This window comes from Odocoileus virginianus, chromosome 2 (assembly GCF_023699985.2).
Source record: "Odocoileus virginianus isolate 20LAN1187 ecotype Illinois chromosome 2, Ovbor_1.2, whole genome shotgun sequence".
NCBI lineage: Eukaryota > Metazoa > Chordata > Mammalia > Artiodactyla > Cervidae > Odocoileus > Odocoileus virginianus.
This window is the reverse complement of record NC_069675.1, coordinates 30,810,383-30,829,358: the sequence shown is the minus strand read 5'-3', so window position 1 is coordinate 30,829,358 and position 18,976 is coordinate 30,810,383. Positions and strand designations below refer to the sequence as shown.

At 37.6% G+C, this 18,976-nt stretch overlaps 1 protein-coding gene across 29 annotated transcripts in view; it reads left to right on the top strand.

Moving 5' to 3' along the window:
• NRXN1 (neurexin 1) overlaps window positions 1-18,976 on the top strand; it is a 1,158,212-nt gene that overhangs the window by 1,123,988 nt on the left and 15,248 nt on the right. For 19 of the 29 annotated variants that reach the window (XM_070478125.1, XM_070478138.1, XM_070478164.1 and 16 more), the window contains one exon: window positions 3,551-3,638. In XM_070478125.1, coding sequence (XP_070334226.1) covers window positions 3,551-3,638 — 88 coding nt within the window. The remainder of the gene's footprint in view (window positions 1-3,550; window positions 3,639-18,976) is intronic. The other 10 variants (XM_070478134.1, XM_070478191.1, XM_070478178.1 and 7 more) reach the window with 1 other exon arrangement.

Genomic DNA, 18,976 nt, shown 5'->3' with positions numbered 1-18,976 from the left:
TTTGCTTGATCACTATTCTGTCTTCTTCAGCAGGTCGTCTCTTTCTGGAAAAGGTTATAAACATCAGGGAAAATTATATTGAAGAATAGAATTGATTAATGTGACATATTTGAGTTTCTTCTACCTCTCTTCAACAGCATGTCATAGGGAGACAGTTCCAAACACAGTGAATTAAATTTAAATTACACAGCTTTGGCTAGAAAAGTATTTAGTTAATTCAGCCCCTGGAATGAAATTTGATTTTCCTCCCTACACTTGAGGCACTTCCTGATTTTTCATACAGTGATAATTTCTATCAAGGCATCTATTGATTTGAGATCTTTTATTCACAAGACTGTTGCTGGATTTTAATTTCTGAGAGAAAAATATGAAAAAAGTGTATTATTTATATCAGGGAAAATACACTAAAAACTAAAATATAGTTGTACAATAGGGTCATATTTGTACAGTGACTTTTTTCCTACTGTAAAGGGCTATAGAAGGTAGTATTTATTCTATGACATCTTTTGTTATTTTAGGGACTGTGATTTGTGAAAGATAACACTGAGAACATTCTGACACTTTCTGTTTGCTGTGGAATTGTTCCAGAAAGCTGTGGAATTGTTCCAGAAAGCTGTGGAATGTAAAAAATAGGTCGACTTTTAAAACAAAATTTAACTTGGGCAGCCTAAATAATTTAGTTTGCCTGAAACACTACACTGAGTTACTCATTTCTTGTCTTTGAATTTCTTTTAGGAAGAAACCTTTATTATTTATTTTTTATGTTTGACTTCTAATTCAGAATTTAAATCTAGGAAGCAAAAGATGGAAACTTAGTTCAACCAAGTACCGATAGAGCTTCTCTATTCTTGTATAAAAACTAACAAGAAAAAAAAAAAAAAACTAACAAGAGATGTAAAGTTGAGAATAATTCACATGTGCAACTTCCAGTTTAATATCTAAAATTAAATTATTTATACAGTGCAAAAACTATTAAATCAGTGCACCATTTGTGAGACAATAATGCTGATACTATCACAACTTTTGTAAATATTTAAAAGGTGGTCCTATTCTAGTTACTTTCCGTGTACTAAATTAATCTTTACAACAGCAGTGACAGTGCTCTCCAATTTTTTCAGATGAGAAAAACAAGGAACAGAAGAGTTTTTGAGTTTTTAGAGCAGAGGTTCTCAACTTCTGCACTATTATCACTTTGGAAACTTTGGAGTCAGATCTTTCTTTACTGGGGGCGCTCGCAGTCACATACATTTTAGAATTTTTAGCAGCATACCTGGTGACTACTCAATGAATACTAATAGGAGCTCACCTACTCCCACCCTCCACCTGGCTGATACAACTAAAATGTCTCCAGACATTACCAAACGTCTTCCCAGATGGAGGAAGGGAGAGGGAAGCACATCACTGCCAGGATAAGAAACACTAGATTAAAGAATTTGTCCACATCCTGCTCCTCCTCCCCTTCTCCCAACCAAGAACAAAGCAACATCCCTTTCTAGATTTCATCAATAGAGTTAAAATTCCTCAAGGAAAATTAGAAATTTTTTTCTAACTTGAAATTAATTTTAAAGAGTATCCACTGTAGTTAAAAAAAAAAAAAAAGAGTAGCTTCCCACTTGAAGTTGGCTTTTGAAAAGCAGATTATCAGTTCTGGGGCGAATTGGAACAATTGACCTGGCAGACCTCTTAATCCAATAACTTGTTATTATCAAGTCAGTTTGGATGTTATCCTGAGAGAAGTGCTTGTGCCAAAAGAAGGATATGTTTTTGCCTTCTAAAGCTCACTTTAATGAAAGATATCTACGTGACTATCACACCAATTGCTGGTGACTATCACTGGCATTAACAGTTACAATTCCAGGAAAAGCAGCATTTAAACTTCTTCTTTTAACATGACAGCTGCAAAATAAATAAATTTGGTCTCCCAACTTAATTGCCAAAAGGAATTAAGAGAATAATGTGAAACCATCTGAAAATACTATTAAAAATACTGTATAAAGTTATATTATGAAGCACTAACATCTGAACAAATTCTTTATTCTTAATTAATTAAAGACATTGTACCTGAAACATTTTGAGCCTAATTTTTGTCACAAATATGCTTCATCCCTTGTCTCCATTTTTCAAAGTGACACTATTCTCTTAATATTTATATATTTATACTTTACCCTCTATTGGCCTTCCCTGGTGGCTCAAAGGGTAAAGAATCCACCTGCAATACAGGAGACCTGGGTTTGATCCCTGGGTTGGGAAGATCCCCTGGAGAAGGGAATGGCAATCCACTCCAGCATTCTTGCCTGAAGAATCCCTATGAACAGTGGAGCCTGGTGGGCTACAGTCCATGGGGGCGCAAAGAGTCAGACGTTACTGAGTTACTAAGCATAGCACACTGCCCTCTATTAGATACTCCCTTAATAAAAATATATTTTACTCATATTTCTTATTTTTTCTTTCCCATAAGACTCCTATTATAATTCTACTTTTCAATAAGGATTTCATCAATATTGCAGTTCTGAGTATTGTCTAAACAGTTATAATCTCTTAATCCTTAACAGATGTAATGAGATATTTTCCTTCTTGTACCTTGAATTTTGTCTGTGTTGCCTTAGCTTTAGCCAAATATGATGTAAACCTTCAGTTTCTATGAAATATCTATGCTGAGTTTACTGCTGCTTATAGGTGACAGTAAAGAATAGCCTTTAATGCTTGTAAATGTGTTGATTATGTGACTAACTGCTAGGATTTACACACACTGCTTTTTATTACACTGATGGTTATCTTCTTTGCTGTAAGTGCAATGAAGCAACTAAAATGTCACAAAGAAAACTGTCACCTCTATCCTGTTTGCTGTAAAATACCATCCCCCCAGTACTCTTCATTTATTCTGAAACTTTAATGGTGGCAAAGACAATGGGGGAATAATGCCTGATATCTGAATATTACAAAGATGAGAACTGAGTGTGAAAGCTCAACAAAAATTTTTTAAAATACCTTCCATGAACTATATTTGCTTCCCTTTTTGCATCAGTGAAAAAATGTTCTCTGCTTAATCTGTGTTTCCTAATAAAGACAGGCTATATCTCAAAGATACATTGAATTCTACTTGGTCATGAATATAAAAGGTTATAGCTCTTCTGCTTTTGGGAAGCCAAGCACAGGCGGGGCATAAAGCCCACTGATGCATACCTTGCAGCACTCCAGGGCTGTAATAAATTTCAAATCATCTGTTTCTGCCAGGCTGTTTTTTAAACTGCTATCTGCTCCTGTGTGCAGCTTCACCATGCAGTTAAATGGATGGGTATCTACAAGTTGGCTGCCACCTATCCTCATGAAAAATAAGCTAGAATCAAGGTTTCACAAATATGCCAATGATTCCATGAGGAACTTAACATATGTTGAAGAATGTAAGCTCTGTGTCTTTGGGAAGGGAAATATTGAATTTGGTTTCTCAATCTGACAGGTAAATGCAAATGGTGTTTAGTCCACAAGACAAAAGATGAAAAGATCTGTTACGTCCCGTTAAAGTAATCTACTGAATGTGATTCTTTTACAGACCACAGATGACATCCTTGTGGCCTCAGCAGAGTGTCCCAGTGATGATGAGGACATTGACCCCTGTGAGCCGAGCTCAGGTGGGTTAGGTTAGTCGACTTTTTTTCTTACTTTCTTTGGCTCAACTGTAAATCTTTGTTGCATGCTATAGTCCTTAAAAAAAAGATCCTTGCACTTATATCTAGAAGTCCTCCTTATGAAAAATCATCTCACTGTAAGATGAGTTCTTAGTTTTTACATGGATACAGTTACCTACATTTATTGACAAAAAAACAAGTTTTTAAAACAAAACCCACTAAGATTATGTATTTCAGAAAAAAGCAGTCAAGGACAGCACACAAGCCTCGTGCCTTACTGTTCACATTCCATTAGCTCACAATGTAATTTTCAATATAATTGTTTAAGGGGATCTCCCTTGGGTCACCTATAGTGAAACTGTAAAGCTTAAAAACTGCATTGCATTGTGGAAAATTATTTGACCTTTCTACTGACAAAAAGTCTTCACCTCTCATTTTGCCAGCAAATTATCTTAAGTGATATATTTCTGAATTTTGAAAGTAAGAGTATTATGGCAGTACAGGTACAGTGTTTGATTCATTTAATGGAGACATGTTTGAGTCTTCCCATGTCTCCCTAAAATTCAAGTTGATGTGTTTTAACTCTAGGTGATACATCATTTACTCTCCTTCTTTGTGATAAAGTATGATTAATACATAAATACAGCTTCCCTGGTGGCTCAGTGGTAAAGAATTTGCCTGCCAATGCAGGATCCCTGGGTCGAGAAGATCCCAGGAGAAGGGACTGGCTACCCACTCCAGTATTCTTGTCTGGGAAGTCCCATGGACAGAGAAGCCAGGCAGGCTACAGTCCATGGGGTCACAAAAGAGTTAGACATGACTTAGCAACTAAGCAACTGCTGTTTACCTACAGCCTTGTACCATCAAGTGGTAGCTATGGACCCTGAAAATGAATGAAGCATAGCCTGAATTTCATCTACATACTCATAATACCAAGTATTAGGGTAATTTGCATTGGTTTTCCTTTGTAAGCAGTTTCTTAAAATTCAGTACTTGTCTTGTTTAGGGTTCGAATCATTGAGATAGATATGGACTCACCACTATGGGATCACTCATGACCTCTGTAGATGTCACCTGTTACCCCAGGAGAACTTCATATCATAATTAAAAAATCAATGTGCAGTTCTTCTGAAGAATATCATTTTAATCTAATCATTCTGATATTTGAATAAAAAATGAGTCATGATACATATGTTGCACCTCCTTTTGAATATCACTTTTATGCACTGGCTAAAACTACTGACTGTCAGCACTTAGAGCAGCTTACTGAGTGCCCACGAGGAACAGAAGCTCAGCTGTCATCTCTCAGCAGGAGAAGATCTTGAAGGTCCATCCTGGCTGTCTTCCCATCTTTCTTTCTCTCACCTCCATCCCACATATCGAAATTCTCAGCCTCCAGAACATTTTTCATATACAGTTATTAGAATGTGACCTGATGATCATCCATTCCCTTTTAGTTGTCTAGACAGATGTGGTCCTTTCCTGATACTGTCCTGGGCCCCCTCTTTTTTTTATTCTCATTCTCTCTATGTTAGTCAAAAAGGAAAAGCTAGTGCTTTTTCTTCCATTATGTCAGTCCATCTCTGTGCCTTATCCCTCCCTCAACTGTCTTTTTTTCCCCATTTCTCTTATTTTCATGTTCCTCACCATGACTGTCTTTTTTTGTATCTTCTCCGAGATTTTCCAGCATCGATCATTCATAAAACCAAGTCTGGTATTTGTTATACATTGATACATATCAATGTGTGTCTATATTTATATTAATTTGCGTTTGTTTTCCCAGTTAGCATGAGAGAAGTTGATTTTTTTCAGTATTTTCTAATTAATTAACATAATGTTGAAAACCATCTAGCTTCTTACTAATTATAGTACTTGCTGGTTTTCCTCTGGGCCAAATCCATCTTTTGCTGTCTGAGTGGAGGCTATCATTTTCTTTATTAGGAATCGTCACCTTGAGTACCTAGTCACTTCCCATGTAAGAAGTCTAATTACATTTTAAATGGTCACTTTTTTTCCCCCCTTCTTGAGCATAGTTAAATGATCCATTCTTCTAGCCATTGCTCCTAGGTCTTACTAACCTTTCCTTATAGACTAGTTTTCTGTCTTTCCCTTTGTCTCTGGCCCTAAGAAGAGAATGGTGGGCATGCAAAAAGAGAGAGATTATCACCCCTTCTTTTTCCTTTTAAACCATTTTGTCATCTTTCTCTTCTTTTTTATTCACTGGGCTTTGTTAAATATTATAACACCAAAAGCAAGGAGCAGCTTGTTAATAACATACTCCAGATATTTTTTCTGCTTCTCTTTTCTTTACTAATTTCTCTCTTATCTGAAAGAGTAGTGCTTATTTTTCTGTTCATTACTTGTTCATTAGCATATAGTGAGAATCTTCACCACATAAGAAAAGCTCCATGAGCAGGAAACCCCTTTGTGTTGTTCCATGGAAGATTTGCTGCATGAATTTTGATTTTGTTCCATAGCCCAGAAATCTGCTACCGGATGTTCAAGACGCAGTATGAACTGACCCCATCTGATGACAGCTATGACACTTGTGTACCAAGTCTGGTTTTACTGCCCTCCTGCCTCAGTGTTTCTTTCCTTATTCCCTAGTTTTCAATTCATCAGTTCTTCTTAAGGCTTAAACTTCAGATTCTGTTGTTTTATGACATCTTCCAACATAGGCTGTTCTTGTGATCTTACCTCCCCTAGATGGTGTCTTGATAGTATAGTCCATACATGGTTTCTCTTTCTATATTAAGTTCTGTGAGATCTCTTTTCTGCACTGCATTCTTCTATCCAGTTCCCTGTAATTTTTTTAAGACCATCTTTAATAATTCATGCAGTGTTTGCTCTTTTGGCATAATTGGCTCTGTTTGTATGACAGCTTCTGGTGAAATTCTTAGTTCATATGATTTTTTTCCTATTTTCCAACTGTTTGTTTTTAATTGATGAGTTGTTTTTTGTTATCCTCTTTAAATATTGTTTGCTAGGATAGCATTCCTCTGATCTCTTAAATAGCTTTTCCGAACTTGCTTTGTGTCTTGAACACAAAATAAAACAACATAATCAAAAATTGCAGTTGCTGATATTATTAGACTTTGGATATTGTTAGATATACCTTGATAAAAATTATGTCAGATATCAGCAGGTTTTATTTGGGGAAGCTGATTGTTTAGGAAAGTAGTATATTGAGTTAAATATTTATAACTTGATATACCTGCTAAGCAAGAGGCAAGTTCAGTCCCTGGGTTGGGAAGATCTCCTGGAGGAGGAAATGGCACCCCACTCCAGTACTTTTTCCTGGAAAATTCCATGGACAGGGGAGCCTGGTGGGCTACAGTCCATGGAGTCACAAAGAGTTGGACAGAGGTGAGCACACACGCGCAGCAGCAGCAGACCTGCTATGCACTTTTGCTACTCCTTAAGCAAGTGAAGACAAATATTTTTGGAAAGAGATCCAAATTTACTTTTATAGGTGGATTACCCAAATGTTCTGTGTATTTCATACCAATGTCTTTCAGTCTCCCTGAATATTTACATATGAAATTTCTCTAATCACGCTGCCCAAAACTCTCCCAAAAATGCCTTCTTCTTCTCTGAAAATGTGCTATGCTTATCATTTAGATGTCTTCCTAAAGCTACTGAGAACTCACTAAGGCATTAATGAACAGGAAAAATCTGGCATCATCTTGAATACAAGTAAATTAATACCTTTTATGAAATGCTTGATAAATTTTAATACCATGCACTTCCACCCAGATCTCTTAATGAAGAGGGAGGTTGAATATTTATTTGGTGGATTGTCAGTTTCGCCACTGACCAAAGAGCATTGAGAATTATTGTGCACTCACTGTTGTGTTAAGCTCTGGGGAAACAAATAGAAAGTCTGCACCTTCAGTTCCATTCTACAAAAGGACAACTTTCATTCTACCCAATTTTTAGCAATTCTTTATAAGGAACAGGCTCTTTATTTTTGACATTAAAGTAACACCTGTTTTTCAGTTTGTTACAAGAATTAAAACTAACATATTGGACAGAGGAGCCTAGTGGGCTACAGGTCATGGGGTCACAAAGAGTCAGACACAACTGAAGTGACATAGCATAGCATAGCATATATATAAGATACCTACTGCAGTGCCTGGCGTAAACTAGAGCATAAATGGTGGCTTTTCTTTTTCCCAATTCAGTTATATAAAAAAGAATATTCAAGCCATTTTTTTCCCTTTTACATTAAGCTGTTACTTTTCCTGGCTGAAAATTGGTGGGCAACTGATGAAACCACTAAGGCCTCCTGATGGGAACTGTACATGTTGAAACTAGATCAGGAGCAACCCCCCGTGTGGGAATGTGGGAATACATGGAACTCAATTATACTTGATTCCAGCCACACTGTCCAGTGTGGTTAGCGTCAGATGACAATTTCACATTGTTATAAACAGTGTTTTAGAGTATGAGAGGGTGGCTGTTCAATCCAGCAGGTGTAATTGAACCCCAACTCTTAGTCGACAGGTGGAAATCTGAAACAGCCATTGGTAACTAGGTCGTAGGCCACCATTGCCCTAAAATGCCTGATTTTAGCTGTCTGGACGTGTGAGAAGTGGCTGACTTTTCCTTCATATTTTTGTCAAAAGCACTTGCTCCTTCTGTGCTTTCCCTTCATCCTAGCGATATGGTTGTTAGAGTCAGTGAATTAATACCGTGGATAGCATGTGATAAAACAATGCTTTGCTCATGATACATTCAATATGAATGTTTGCTGTTATTAATATATGTATTATATAAATATACATGTTTTCCAAGACTTATTTTTTCACTCAAACAGTTTTTATGAAACATATTACTTTGGTTTATTAATAAATTGACAAATAACAACACCATAAACCACTGAAGTTCCACAGTGACCCTTAATCATGTCAGTACATCCTAATTTTGAGGACTTCTTCTAAATAGATTCTTTTTTCTCACAACTCCTGAAGAAATTGGAAAAGGTGATTTTTATGTTGATATCTGATACCTAAATGAAGATAATGATCTTCTTTGGTTTGGGAACTTCCTGATGAAAACTGGTTTGTCATTTGTTACAAAGAGAACATTATCAGGTTTGTTTCCTGGGAGCTCTATTTAGGGAGGAAAATTTCCTCTTAGATATAGAATACTTCAAATAATATGTTTATTCTTTTTGTGTGTGAATGTGGGCAATGGGTAGCTCATAGGATATGGGGCCACTCTCAAAACAGTTAAACCTTTGTCAAAGGAGAGAAAGAAAAGCTCTATTGAATAATAAAAAAATCAGTGTAGTAAGTAATAGGAGAAGAAAAGGATTGTCATTTGGGAGGCAATCTCTTAAACATTAGTTGAACCAATGGGGATGAGAGTACAGCCTCTCAAAAAAATACTGTTTGTGGACTTCCCTCGTGGTCTAATGGCTAAGACTGCACTTTCCCAGGACAGGGGACCCAAGTTCAATCCCTGATTGGGGAACTAGATCCCACATGCCACAGTGGAAGAGCCTGAGTGCTGAAACTAAGACCCAGTACAACCAAATAAATAAATATTTTAAAAAATATTGTTGGTTGCCTATCGGTTGATCAGACTTCGGGATAAATGAGTAATAATAGATAACAATAGCAACTAACAATTTAGCAAAGATTTGTTCTGTGCTCATCATTGTCCTTAGTTCTTCATGAGCAATATTCTATTTTATGATTTGGCCAAACCGAAGTATTTTCATAGCTAAGGAGATTCAGAGAGATTAAGTTACTTTTTTGTAATACAAGAGAAATAAGACACTTTCTAGTTTAGGAAAAGTGGCACTTTAATTTCTTGGAATGCAGAAAGTTGTTCTTTTAGAATTCAGGCACCTCACAAATATAATATTAATTTTTTAAATATTCATTTAAATAATTTCCATGGCTGGCATAAATTTTAAATTTGATGGCAAAAGGTCATTTACATGTATTACTATTCATTAGGCTAAATTTGCTGCAATTACTAGGCAATTTCGTGTGGTTTTCCAGTGTGCTATTTTGAGAAAAGATCAGAGGATTTCTATTGAACCGATCCCATTAACCACATTAGGAATAAAGATATGTATATTGCACAAGGTGCATCTTTTTATTAACTAAGTAATCACAATCATTTAAAGGAATGTATTACTTATTAGATCATAGTTTTAGAGGTTGATTAGAAGATGATTTTGTGGTACATTTAAATTTGGGGTATTTATTATGTAATTATTCAAAGCGAGTTTAATTAGCCCGTAATAGCCAACACATTGCTGTTAAAATGGGGGATTTTGAGCTGTAGCCAGCAAAACAGCAGTGATGAGTGCTGCATTTTTGGAAGCATCTAGAGCAGCTCTCTTGAAGAGTCACACCAGAGTCAGTGGTGGGGACCCAGCTAATCACATGGGTACAGGAGGGGTCAGCTGGATCTGGGGCCCTGATGGGCTAGGTGGCTTTCAATGCGTGACCCTCCCTGGTGGAAGAACTGCTTCTTTCCATATAAATTTAATCCTCCAGGAAACTGGAATAGAAATGAATTGCTGTGTAGTTAAAATGGAAGAAAGTCACTAGACATCATCTGCACTTTTCCCACTGTTTCTCTGAGAGCAGTCATGACAAGACAGAATGATCTCGGACAGAGCTAAACAGGCAAGGGAGATCTATTCCAGACAATGGTAGAGAAGGAGGCCAGAATTTGATCTGAGCTCAGTTCAATGTGGTGGGGGGCGGCGGGGGGGGGGGGGGGGGATGGAAACAGCCTGGAGCGCTTTTAAGGGCTGGAGGGCAGGGCTCATAGTCCGGGGACCTTCTGTGCTGGCTGACTGGCTTCGCGGAAGGAGCACAAGGGCCGCCTCTGAGTGTCTCCAAGGCTGAGGCCGCTTTGGGAGCTGGGGCCACGCGCTGCCTCAAGGTAGGCCCCTACGTTCCCCTCAGAAGTCGGAAGGAGCGCTGTCCTTCCTCGAAAGGGAGGTTTCAAAGTGAGGGCGCCTGGACCCTGGAGAAAAATAATCCTGGGTGGTAACACTGAAACGAAGTTTTAAAAATCTTTACACATCAAAGGAACGGAGAAAGAATGTGGAATTACAAGTTTTCTGAAGTAAATGCTCTAAGAAAAAGGAGGCCAGGGCCCTAGAGACAGAAGGAGAGCTGTCTGAAGTTTGGCCAAGCTGTGGGGAAGGTTCAGCTCTTGTTTAGAGAAGGCGATTCCACCTTTAGGACAACCCGTTTCACTTACCACAATTAGTTCCTACCAGGAGATCACTAGAAAACAAAATAACAAGCAAAAGGTGGCTTTTGTTTGTTTGTTTCTAGAATATAGCCACTTTTACTGAACATTAATTATTTTGACCTTTCTGGTTTGAGAATTTTTGTTTAACGATATAATGGAGTGGACTGTCCCACACTGGGAAAACTCAAGGGCGTTTTGTAAGAATTGTGATATGCAACAGGAAGGGAGTATTAGTTGTGACTGTAACTTTGGAGTCACAATTTGAACTAGTCTGAGTTGCAGCTCCTCCTGGTCTTGGGAAGTACTTAGTATCTTTGAGGCTCAATTTCCTTTTATGTAAAATGGAGAAAATGGGGCGATAGGTTGAAAGATGCACACACAGTGTTTAGCAGAGAACCTGGCGTGTACCGAGGCTGTAGCACATGATCACGATAAACCCAGTGGTGAGTGGAAGGCCTGTTTTACTGGCACTGTTTTTGTGCCAGGAGATGCATTATCCTACTTTGAGGGAGGCTCTTCACAAGGCAGACAGATTTGATCTGGATGGAAAATGGGCACACTTCCTTTTGCTGTTAGAATGAGTTCTGTTCACACATGTAAAGTAATTGTGATTGTCCACTTAGAGCAATTACTTAGCAAATAAGTGAGTTTATTAAGTTAGATTAAGCATTTACTTGAAAGTCTGCAAAAAGTACATGATTGCTAATACAGAACTGTCCTGCTATAACAGAAAAATCTACTCATGTATATAAAATAAATTTCTAGGCAGCCTGCATATTAATATATATATATATATATATAATATATATCCAGCCTTTAAACATTAATAACATTTTTAAAGTCCTTATTAGAAAGGCTCAAAAAACCACAAGCCTTTCTAAAGTGTGACTTGTCCTGTTGAGCTTTAGAAGGAAACAATGAGATGGACTGCTGTGCTTTTAAAATATTATAAAGAGAGAAATGCAGCATAGGTTTAGGAAAATATAGGGTAGTGAAAGTGTTAGTTGCTCAGTCTTGTCCAGCTCTTTGAGCCACACGCCCCCCAACCTCCCCCCCAAGGTCTTCTGTCCATGGAATTCTCCAGGCAAGAATACTGAAGTGGGTAGCCATTCCCTTCTCCAGGGGACCTTCCCAGTGAACCCGGATCTCATGCATCACAGGCAAATTCTTTACTGCCCCAGCCACCAGGGAGCCCAGTTTATAGGCTAAGTCTACCTCTAATGGAAACATGAAATGCAGGAAGAATGGAAGCACATTTTCTTGTCATTTGTGTCCAATACCAGCTTTGATAATGAAATTGTTTTCTTGTGGAGTTTTCTTGGTATTTTATTAATTGCATTTACTCAGATGGTAACAGAGGAAAGGTACCATAGTCTGAATACTTCTCTACAGGGCATGCTGCTCACATGAAGAGCCCTATGCTTTCTTTGTTGGTTCACGTGCTCCAAGGAGCAGCAAACACTACAGCAGGCTTTAAGTCTGCAGGTCTCACCGCATGTCAGTTGACTTGTTGGTTAGATCACTTTCATCATTAGTAGCTCCTCACTCATCCTCAGTATTTTAAGAAGCCTGGCATTAGGAATCAAATAAGAAAGACAAGAATACTTATTCAATGTCCAAGTTTAAAAAGAGATATACTAAAGATGCCAGTACAGCCAGAAGCCATGGATTAATTTTAAAAAATTAGTAGAGAAGTAGTAATATATGGTACACAGATGTGTACATATATGTTACATAATATAACATAGTAATATTACCACATCTACCACTAAAATCTTACATTTCATTGACCAGACTTTGGAAATCAGACTGAATTCACATCCCACTTCACCCACTTGCTGTGTAATCAGAAGCGAAACATTGAACCTCTCTGTACTTGACATTTTATTTCTGCAAGATGACATGAATAATGTTAATTACTCATGATGTTGTTATGCTGGTAAAAGAGACAATGCATGTAAAGCCCTTAACATTGAGTTGCCACCTAGAAATTTGATAATATTAATTAGCTTTTATTAGTAGTACCAACAAATTAACTGAGGAGTCAGCCATATTATAAATGGAAATAGACCTACCTATAGCTATAGGCAAGGGTGAAAAATGTTAGTAATGAACACTTTAGCATCTAGAAAGCTTTATAAACTCTTTCTGGATTCTAGCAGCATCAGACTTTTCTCACTAGCCATTATGAAACTAATAAGACAAGAGCAGTGCTTCAGTTAGATGTATGTAGGTTGCTAAAATGGCAAGAGGACACATATCATCTGTTATTTTTATTTGGGCGGGGGCAGAATTTAATGCAGGTCTCTGCCCCACAGAGTTTCTGAGAGAAGAAATGATTAACCTTCCCCCGTGCTATTATAATCGACTAGCTCTGCCTCCTAAGACCTTCGGAAATGTTCTGGGCTAAAGTGACTTAAATTGGCAGAGCCACCATACCCCTCCCCCCATGATGGATGGCTTGTCTTCCATATTCCCCAATTCTAGGCTTGACATGCCTCCTTCTAATGGGCTCAGTAGGGAAGCTGTCTAATCTTTCACCTTAGCTATTGCACTTTAACCAAAAAGAATATGACTTTTCCCAACAAAAGAAAATTGAGACAGCAATCGCTTCATGACAGGAATATAAAGATGATCACCCAAAGTGAGGAGACCCAGTTTTAAATCAGGAAAACTGCACACTGCCCCATCACCCAGAATGACCTGCAATTACATAAAAGCTGTCCAGAAAGCCTGGCAAGAGACAGGGCTCTGAGAACCCAGCCATACAACTCTGCTATAGGAATTCTGCTGTGGGTTTCATCCAGAGTACAACGTAGAATTCCAGAGCAGGGAAGGAAAGAAAACAAGAAGAAATGACCTAATCATTTTAGAAAGAAACCCTAAAACCTAATCAAAATAGTTCTTATTTCCATGATAATAAGCTTCTCTGTCAGATATGACCAAAGAGTGGTCTCAGGTGATTGATTTCCTGATACCTAGAAACATAAAATCTTGTAATAAAATTTTGAAAGTGAGAGAAATTTAATTCACTCCGACTGTGGGAGTTGGAGAGTGCTGATCCATAACGATGGAATGTTTCACAGATAAACAGAAACAAGCTCCACATGCAACTTAACAATTAATGGCCTGAAACAACAGGTCCCTTGGTATAAATGGTCATTTTGCCACCTGAATTCACAGGGCCTCCATTCATGAAAGAATGAATAGAGAGACCTCCTCAGAGATAACATTCCTGGTAGAACTGGACACTGCCATGGCTGACTGACCATGGTATGCTGGAAGTATCGCAAAACTTATTGTTGGGAAGGCTGCTGATTCAGTCCCCTTTGTGTAGAAGACACAGGGCAGATAATCAGACCAACATTGTTTTTACATGGCACTTTATCTTCCTCAGAGCACTCGCACATTTATCTACCTGGTAGGATCCTCAGAGTGACCCTGGGAGATAAATAATGTATCACTGTTATATCTCTGATGAAAAAATGTGAGCAGAGGATAATGAAGTTCGAAGAATCATTCAGTAAATTAGGGGCAGTGCCTGAACTAGATCTAAAAACAAACAAAAAAATTATTATTTCTCCACTTTACTATGCTTTCCTAAGAGTCTGTGGGAATGCAAACTCCTTCTACTGCAAAGGACAGATAGATGGCAGGAGGTGGGTGGAAAGTGGCTGGAAGAGGTAGAACTGGACACTGCTTAGATGAGAGGCTTAAAAGGATTCAATTCTTCAGGAAAGGGAAAAATTGGGGATACTGATAAACGCAGTCATAAGTGCTGGCACATTGAATGCATAAAACTGTAACAGCCAGAGACACAATGGAGTTTGAATTTTGTCTGTGTCACTTGTGAAGCACACATAGTATACCTCTGAGACTCAGTTTCCTTTCCTGTAAAGTTGTAATAACAACTACAGAGTCACTATGAGGAATAAATTAGATAAAGTGCAAATCCCAGAGCCTACCATATATAATAATTCAATAGAGGTAACAGCTACTAACTAAACAGAACAATAAAATAATTTCAACCTTGCAGTGAGTCAGAAGGCAGACTAGTCCGTATTGAGCATCAGTTGACTGTTAAGTCACATGAAACTCTATCTACTAAAGGTAAAGCCATGCATCATTTGAGAGGAAATTAACAAAAGGGTTTATAATAATTTAATATATTTGAGTAAGTTAATCCCAAGGTATTATGAAATCTTCTGTGGAGTTTTCAGAAGCCTGACTTTACCTATAAATTATGAGAAAATAAAGGTGACTGTAGCAACTTCTGTCAGAGAATTGGAAGGAATGCTGTAAGACTCACATACATATGTGTGTATACACACTCATATACACATTCCTCATTACTGCAGCTATAATCATAGTGCCATTTTCATCCTACTAGAAGCCAGGTTCCTCCAAGATTCCTGGTTCCAGACTTGAGGATTCCTTGGAATGAATCCCCTGGTTTTGAGTAAAGTGACTGTTCAACTTTCCATATGTAAAAAAAAAAAAAAAACTAAACTAAATACATCCTAAGAAAGGTGATTTCTCAGTGCATGTATTTCTAGGTGTTTTAGTCAATGAACTTCCAGAGAAAGAAACTATTTTGCTATTAAAGAGTTTAGTTGACTTGAAATCAATAATGGAGAGTACCATCACTATTTCAAAATATAACTCCTCTTGCATTTACTGAAATGTGGTACATTTTGATGAAAAACACAATATAGAATATATGATATAGAATCTCCAGCCCCCTTGCCTTGAAACCAACTTTCTCAATTATTGCCAAATGACTTTTCTTCTACTTGACAGTTATGGAAAGTTTGACCTGGCCTGACTGATGAGGCCCTTTTCAACCATCTCACTCTAATAGCCACAGGAGTAAAAAAGTACCCTAGAAACTTCTGAAGCTGCTTTGCTGAGTTTGAGAAAAGAGCTCCAAATTAGCTCTCAACTATTTGTAGTGCTGTGGATATCAGATAAGGTTAATATAAATATTAGGCACCCAGACAAATCAAACTGAAGTCTACTAACCTGATTGACTTTAAATAATTTGGCGCTTAGTCACTGGAATTTAAGAAACTTATATATGGAGGCTTGAAAGAAAGTGAAAATGTTAGTCATTCAGTCATGTCCCACTCTTTGTGACCCCATGGACTTCAGCCTGCCAGGCTCCTCTGTCCACTGGATTCTTCAGGCAAGAATACTGGAGAAGGTTGCCAGTCCCTTCTCGAGGGTATCTTCCTGACCCAGGGGTCAAACCCAGGTCTTCTGCATTGCAGGCAAATTCTTTACCATCTAAGCCTTAGGAAAAGTTAACACAGCTGATACTTGCATCGATGCACAATGATCCCCATTCACTTAAGCAGAGAAGTGTTTTCTGGTTTAATTAAATAAACACTATCATTACTTCTTTTACTGAAGATATTATAGGAGGTGGGTGTTAGGAAAGTATTGAGATAAAAGCATTTTATAAAGAAGTATGCAATATCATCATCAATGTTTTACCTACTTGTTTACTATCTTTACCCAAAGCTTTGAAATCAAAGATCTCTCACATTTTCTTAATGATTACATCCATCCCAGTCCACTCCTGAAAATTTATAAACTTAGAAAAATCTCTTCCTCTATGCAGTCAGAAAACACATTTTGCAGCTTCTGTGTTCAGTCTTCATTCAGGGTTTGTAGGGGAGGAAAGTGGTGGGAAAGAGAAACAGAGTCACAGGAAACTATCAAAAGATTAGCAGTCTAGTATGGAAGAGAATTAACAAAGCAATAGAAGTGTAAGATTTCACAGTAATAAAGGACCCATACTAAAGTGGATGGTGTAGTATATGGTTGAGGGATGAGGATAAAGTTGGATTTTCCACAAATTCTCCCATGTGTCTTCTTGATTTATGGGTTTTTTTTTTCCCAACTTCAAGCTATTCTATCTCATGTCTTCCTTCTTGAGAAATACTTGATGGCTTTCCAGGGTTCACACTGGGAGGTCTGAGTCCTGCTCCATTAATGCTCATCCCAAATAACTTCTATTGGGACAGCTACCTTCTACTGGGACAGCTGATGTCCTGACCCCACCCTCTTTATTATCTTTCTTAGTACACAGTATTTGTCCCTTCTCGTGTTATTTTTTTAATTAAATTTGTTGTTTGTTTTCTTACATTTTCTGTTTAATTTTGAATATCCTGAAAGTTCTAAGAAGGCTGTTTTGTGTACCTTGGTATTAATGTCTTATGTAGTGCCTAATAAATTGTTACTTAATACATATTTCTTGGAATTTTTAATTATTTTTTTCTGTTTAGCTTTATTTTTCCCTTTTCTCCCACCTCCATACATTAACCAATGATAACAGCTTGGCATGAATCTTTCATACACCTTCACCATATTCCTATGAACATATACAAATAGTTGTTTTTCTCTCTTGTCACATAAAAATTAGAAGCATACTCTATGAATTAAATTTGATTTTTTCCTCTCCTAATGTATTATGGACATCTTTCAGTTCAACAGAATTTTCTCCAATTCCTATTTTTAACTGTTAAAAATCTAGGGGATAGGTATGCCGTAATATGGGTGTCCAATAAATTATTGGAATAATTTACTCAATCATAGCCCTGTTAATGAGCTTTTAAGTTGTCCTTTCCTCTTTTTTTCCTCACAACATCATCAGCAAACATCCTGTGTTTATATGCATGCTGGTGTATTTAATTCTTTAGACTATATTCTCAAAACTGAGGCTGCTTGATGAAAATATTTGTGTATTTTTTAATATTACTGTTGTAAATTTCAAACATAAAACTAAATTAGAAAGAATTGTATAATGAACTCACATCCACCCATCAGCCAGCTGCAATTTAATCTTTTTTAAATTGTAATAGATGTTAGATTACTTTCTAAAAATTGAGAAATTCATATTCTCACTAGCACAATTATCTATTTCCCAAGCAAATGTTCTAACCAAATTATCACCTTAATTCACTTTATTCGTCCAAGTTTGTTGGGGAAAAAAATACCTCCTTGTTTTATTTTGACTTACCTTCTAGTGAAATTGGGCATCCTGTCCTACCCATTTATCAACCATTTGGATCTTCTGTTCTTCACTTGCATGTCTCTATTTTTGTCCATTCTTCCAGTGGGTTTTTGCCTTTGTTCATAGCACTTGATGCATGTTTTTATATTTTAGAGGTGTTAACTCTTGGTCTGTCATACGTACTACAGATATTTCTCCTTTCTGATCTGCATTTTCACTTCATTCAGTTCAGTTCAGTTCAGTCGCTCAGTCATGTCCGACTCTTTGTGACCCCATGAATCATAGCACGCCAGGCCTCCCTGTCCATCACCAACTCCCGGAGTTTACTCAAACTCATGCCCATCGAGTCGGTGATGCCATCCAGCCATCTCATCCTCTGTCCCCTTCTCCTCCTGCCCCCAATCCTTCCCAGCATCAGGGTCTTTTCCAATGAGTTAACTCTTTGCATCAGGTGTCCAAAGTATTGGAGTTTCAGCTTCAGCATCAGTCCTTCCAATGAACACCCAGGACTGATCTCCTTTAGGATGGACTGGTTGGATCCCCTTGCAGTCCAAAGAACTCTCAAGAGTCTTCTCCAAAACCAAGGTTCAAAAGCATCAGTTTTTTGGTGCTCAGCTTTCCTCACAGTGCAACTCTCACATCCATACATGACTCCTGGAAAAACTATAGCTTTGGCTAGACATAACTTTTATGGCAAAGTAATGTCTCTGCTTTTTAATATGCTATCTAGATTGGTCATAACTTTCCTTCCAAGGAGTAAGTGTCTTTTAATTTCATGTCTGCAGTCACCATCTGCAGTGATTTTGGAAAGCAAAAAAATAAAGTCTGACACTGTTTCCACTGTCTCCCCATCTAGTTCCCATGAAGTGATGGGACCAGATGCCATGATCTTAGTTTTCTGAATGTTGAGCTTTAAGCCAACATTTTCCACTCTCCTCTTTCACTTTCATCAAGAGACTTTTTAGTTCCTCTTCACTTTCTGCCATAAGGGTGGTGTCATCTGCATATCTGAGGTTACTGATATTTCTCCTGGCAATCTTGATTCCAGCTTGTGCTTCTTCCAGCCCAGCGTTTCTCATGATGTACTCTGCATATAAGTTAA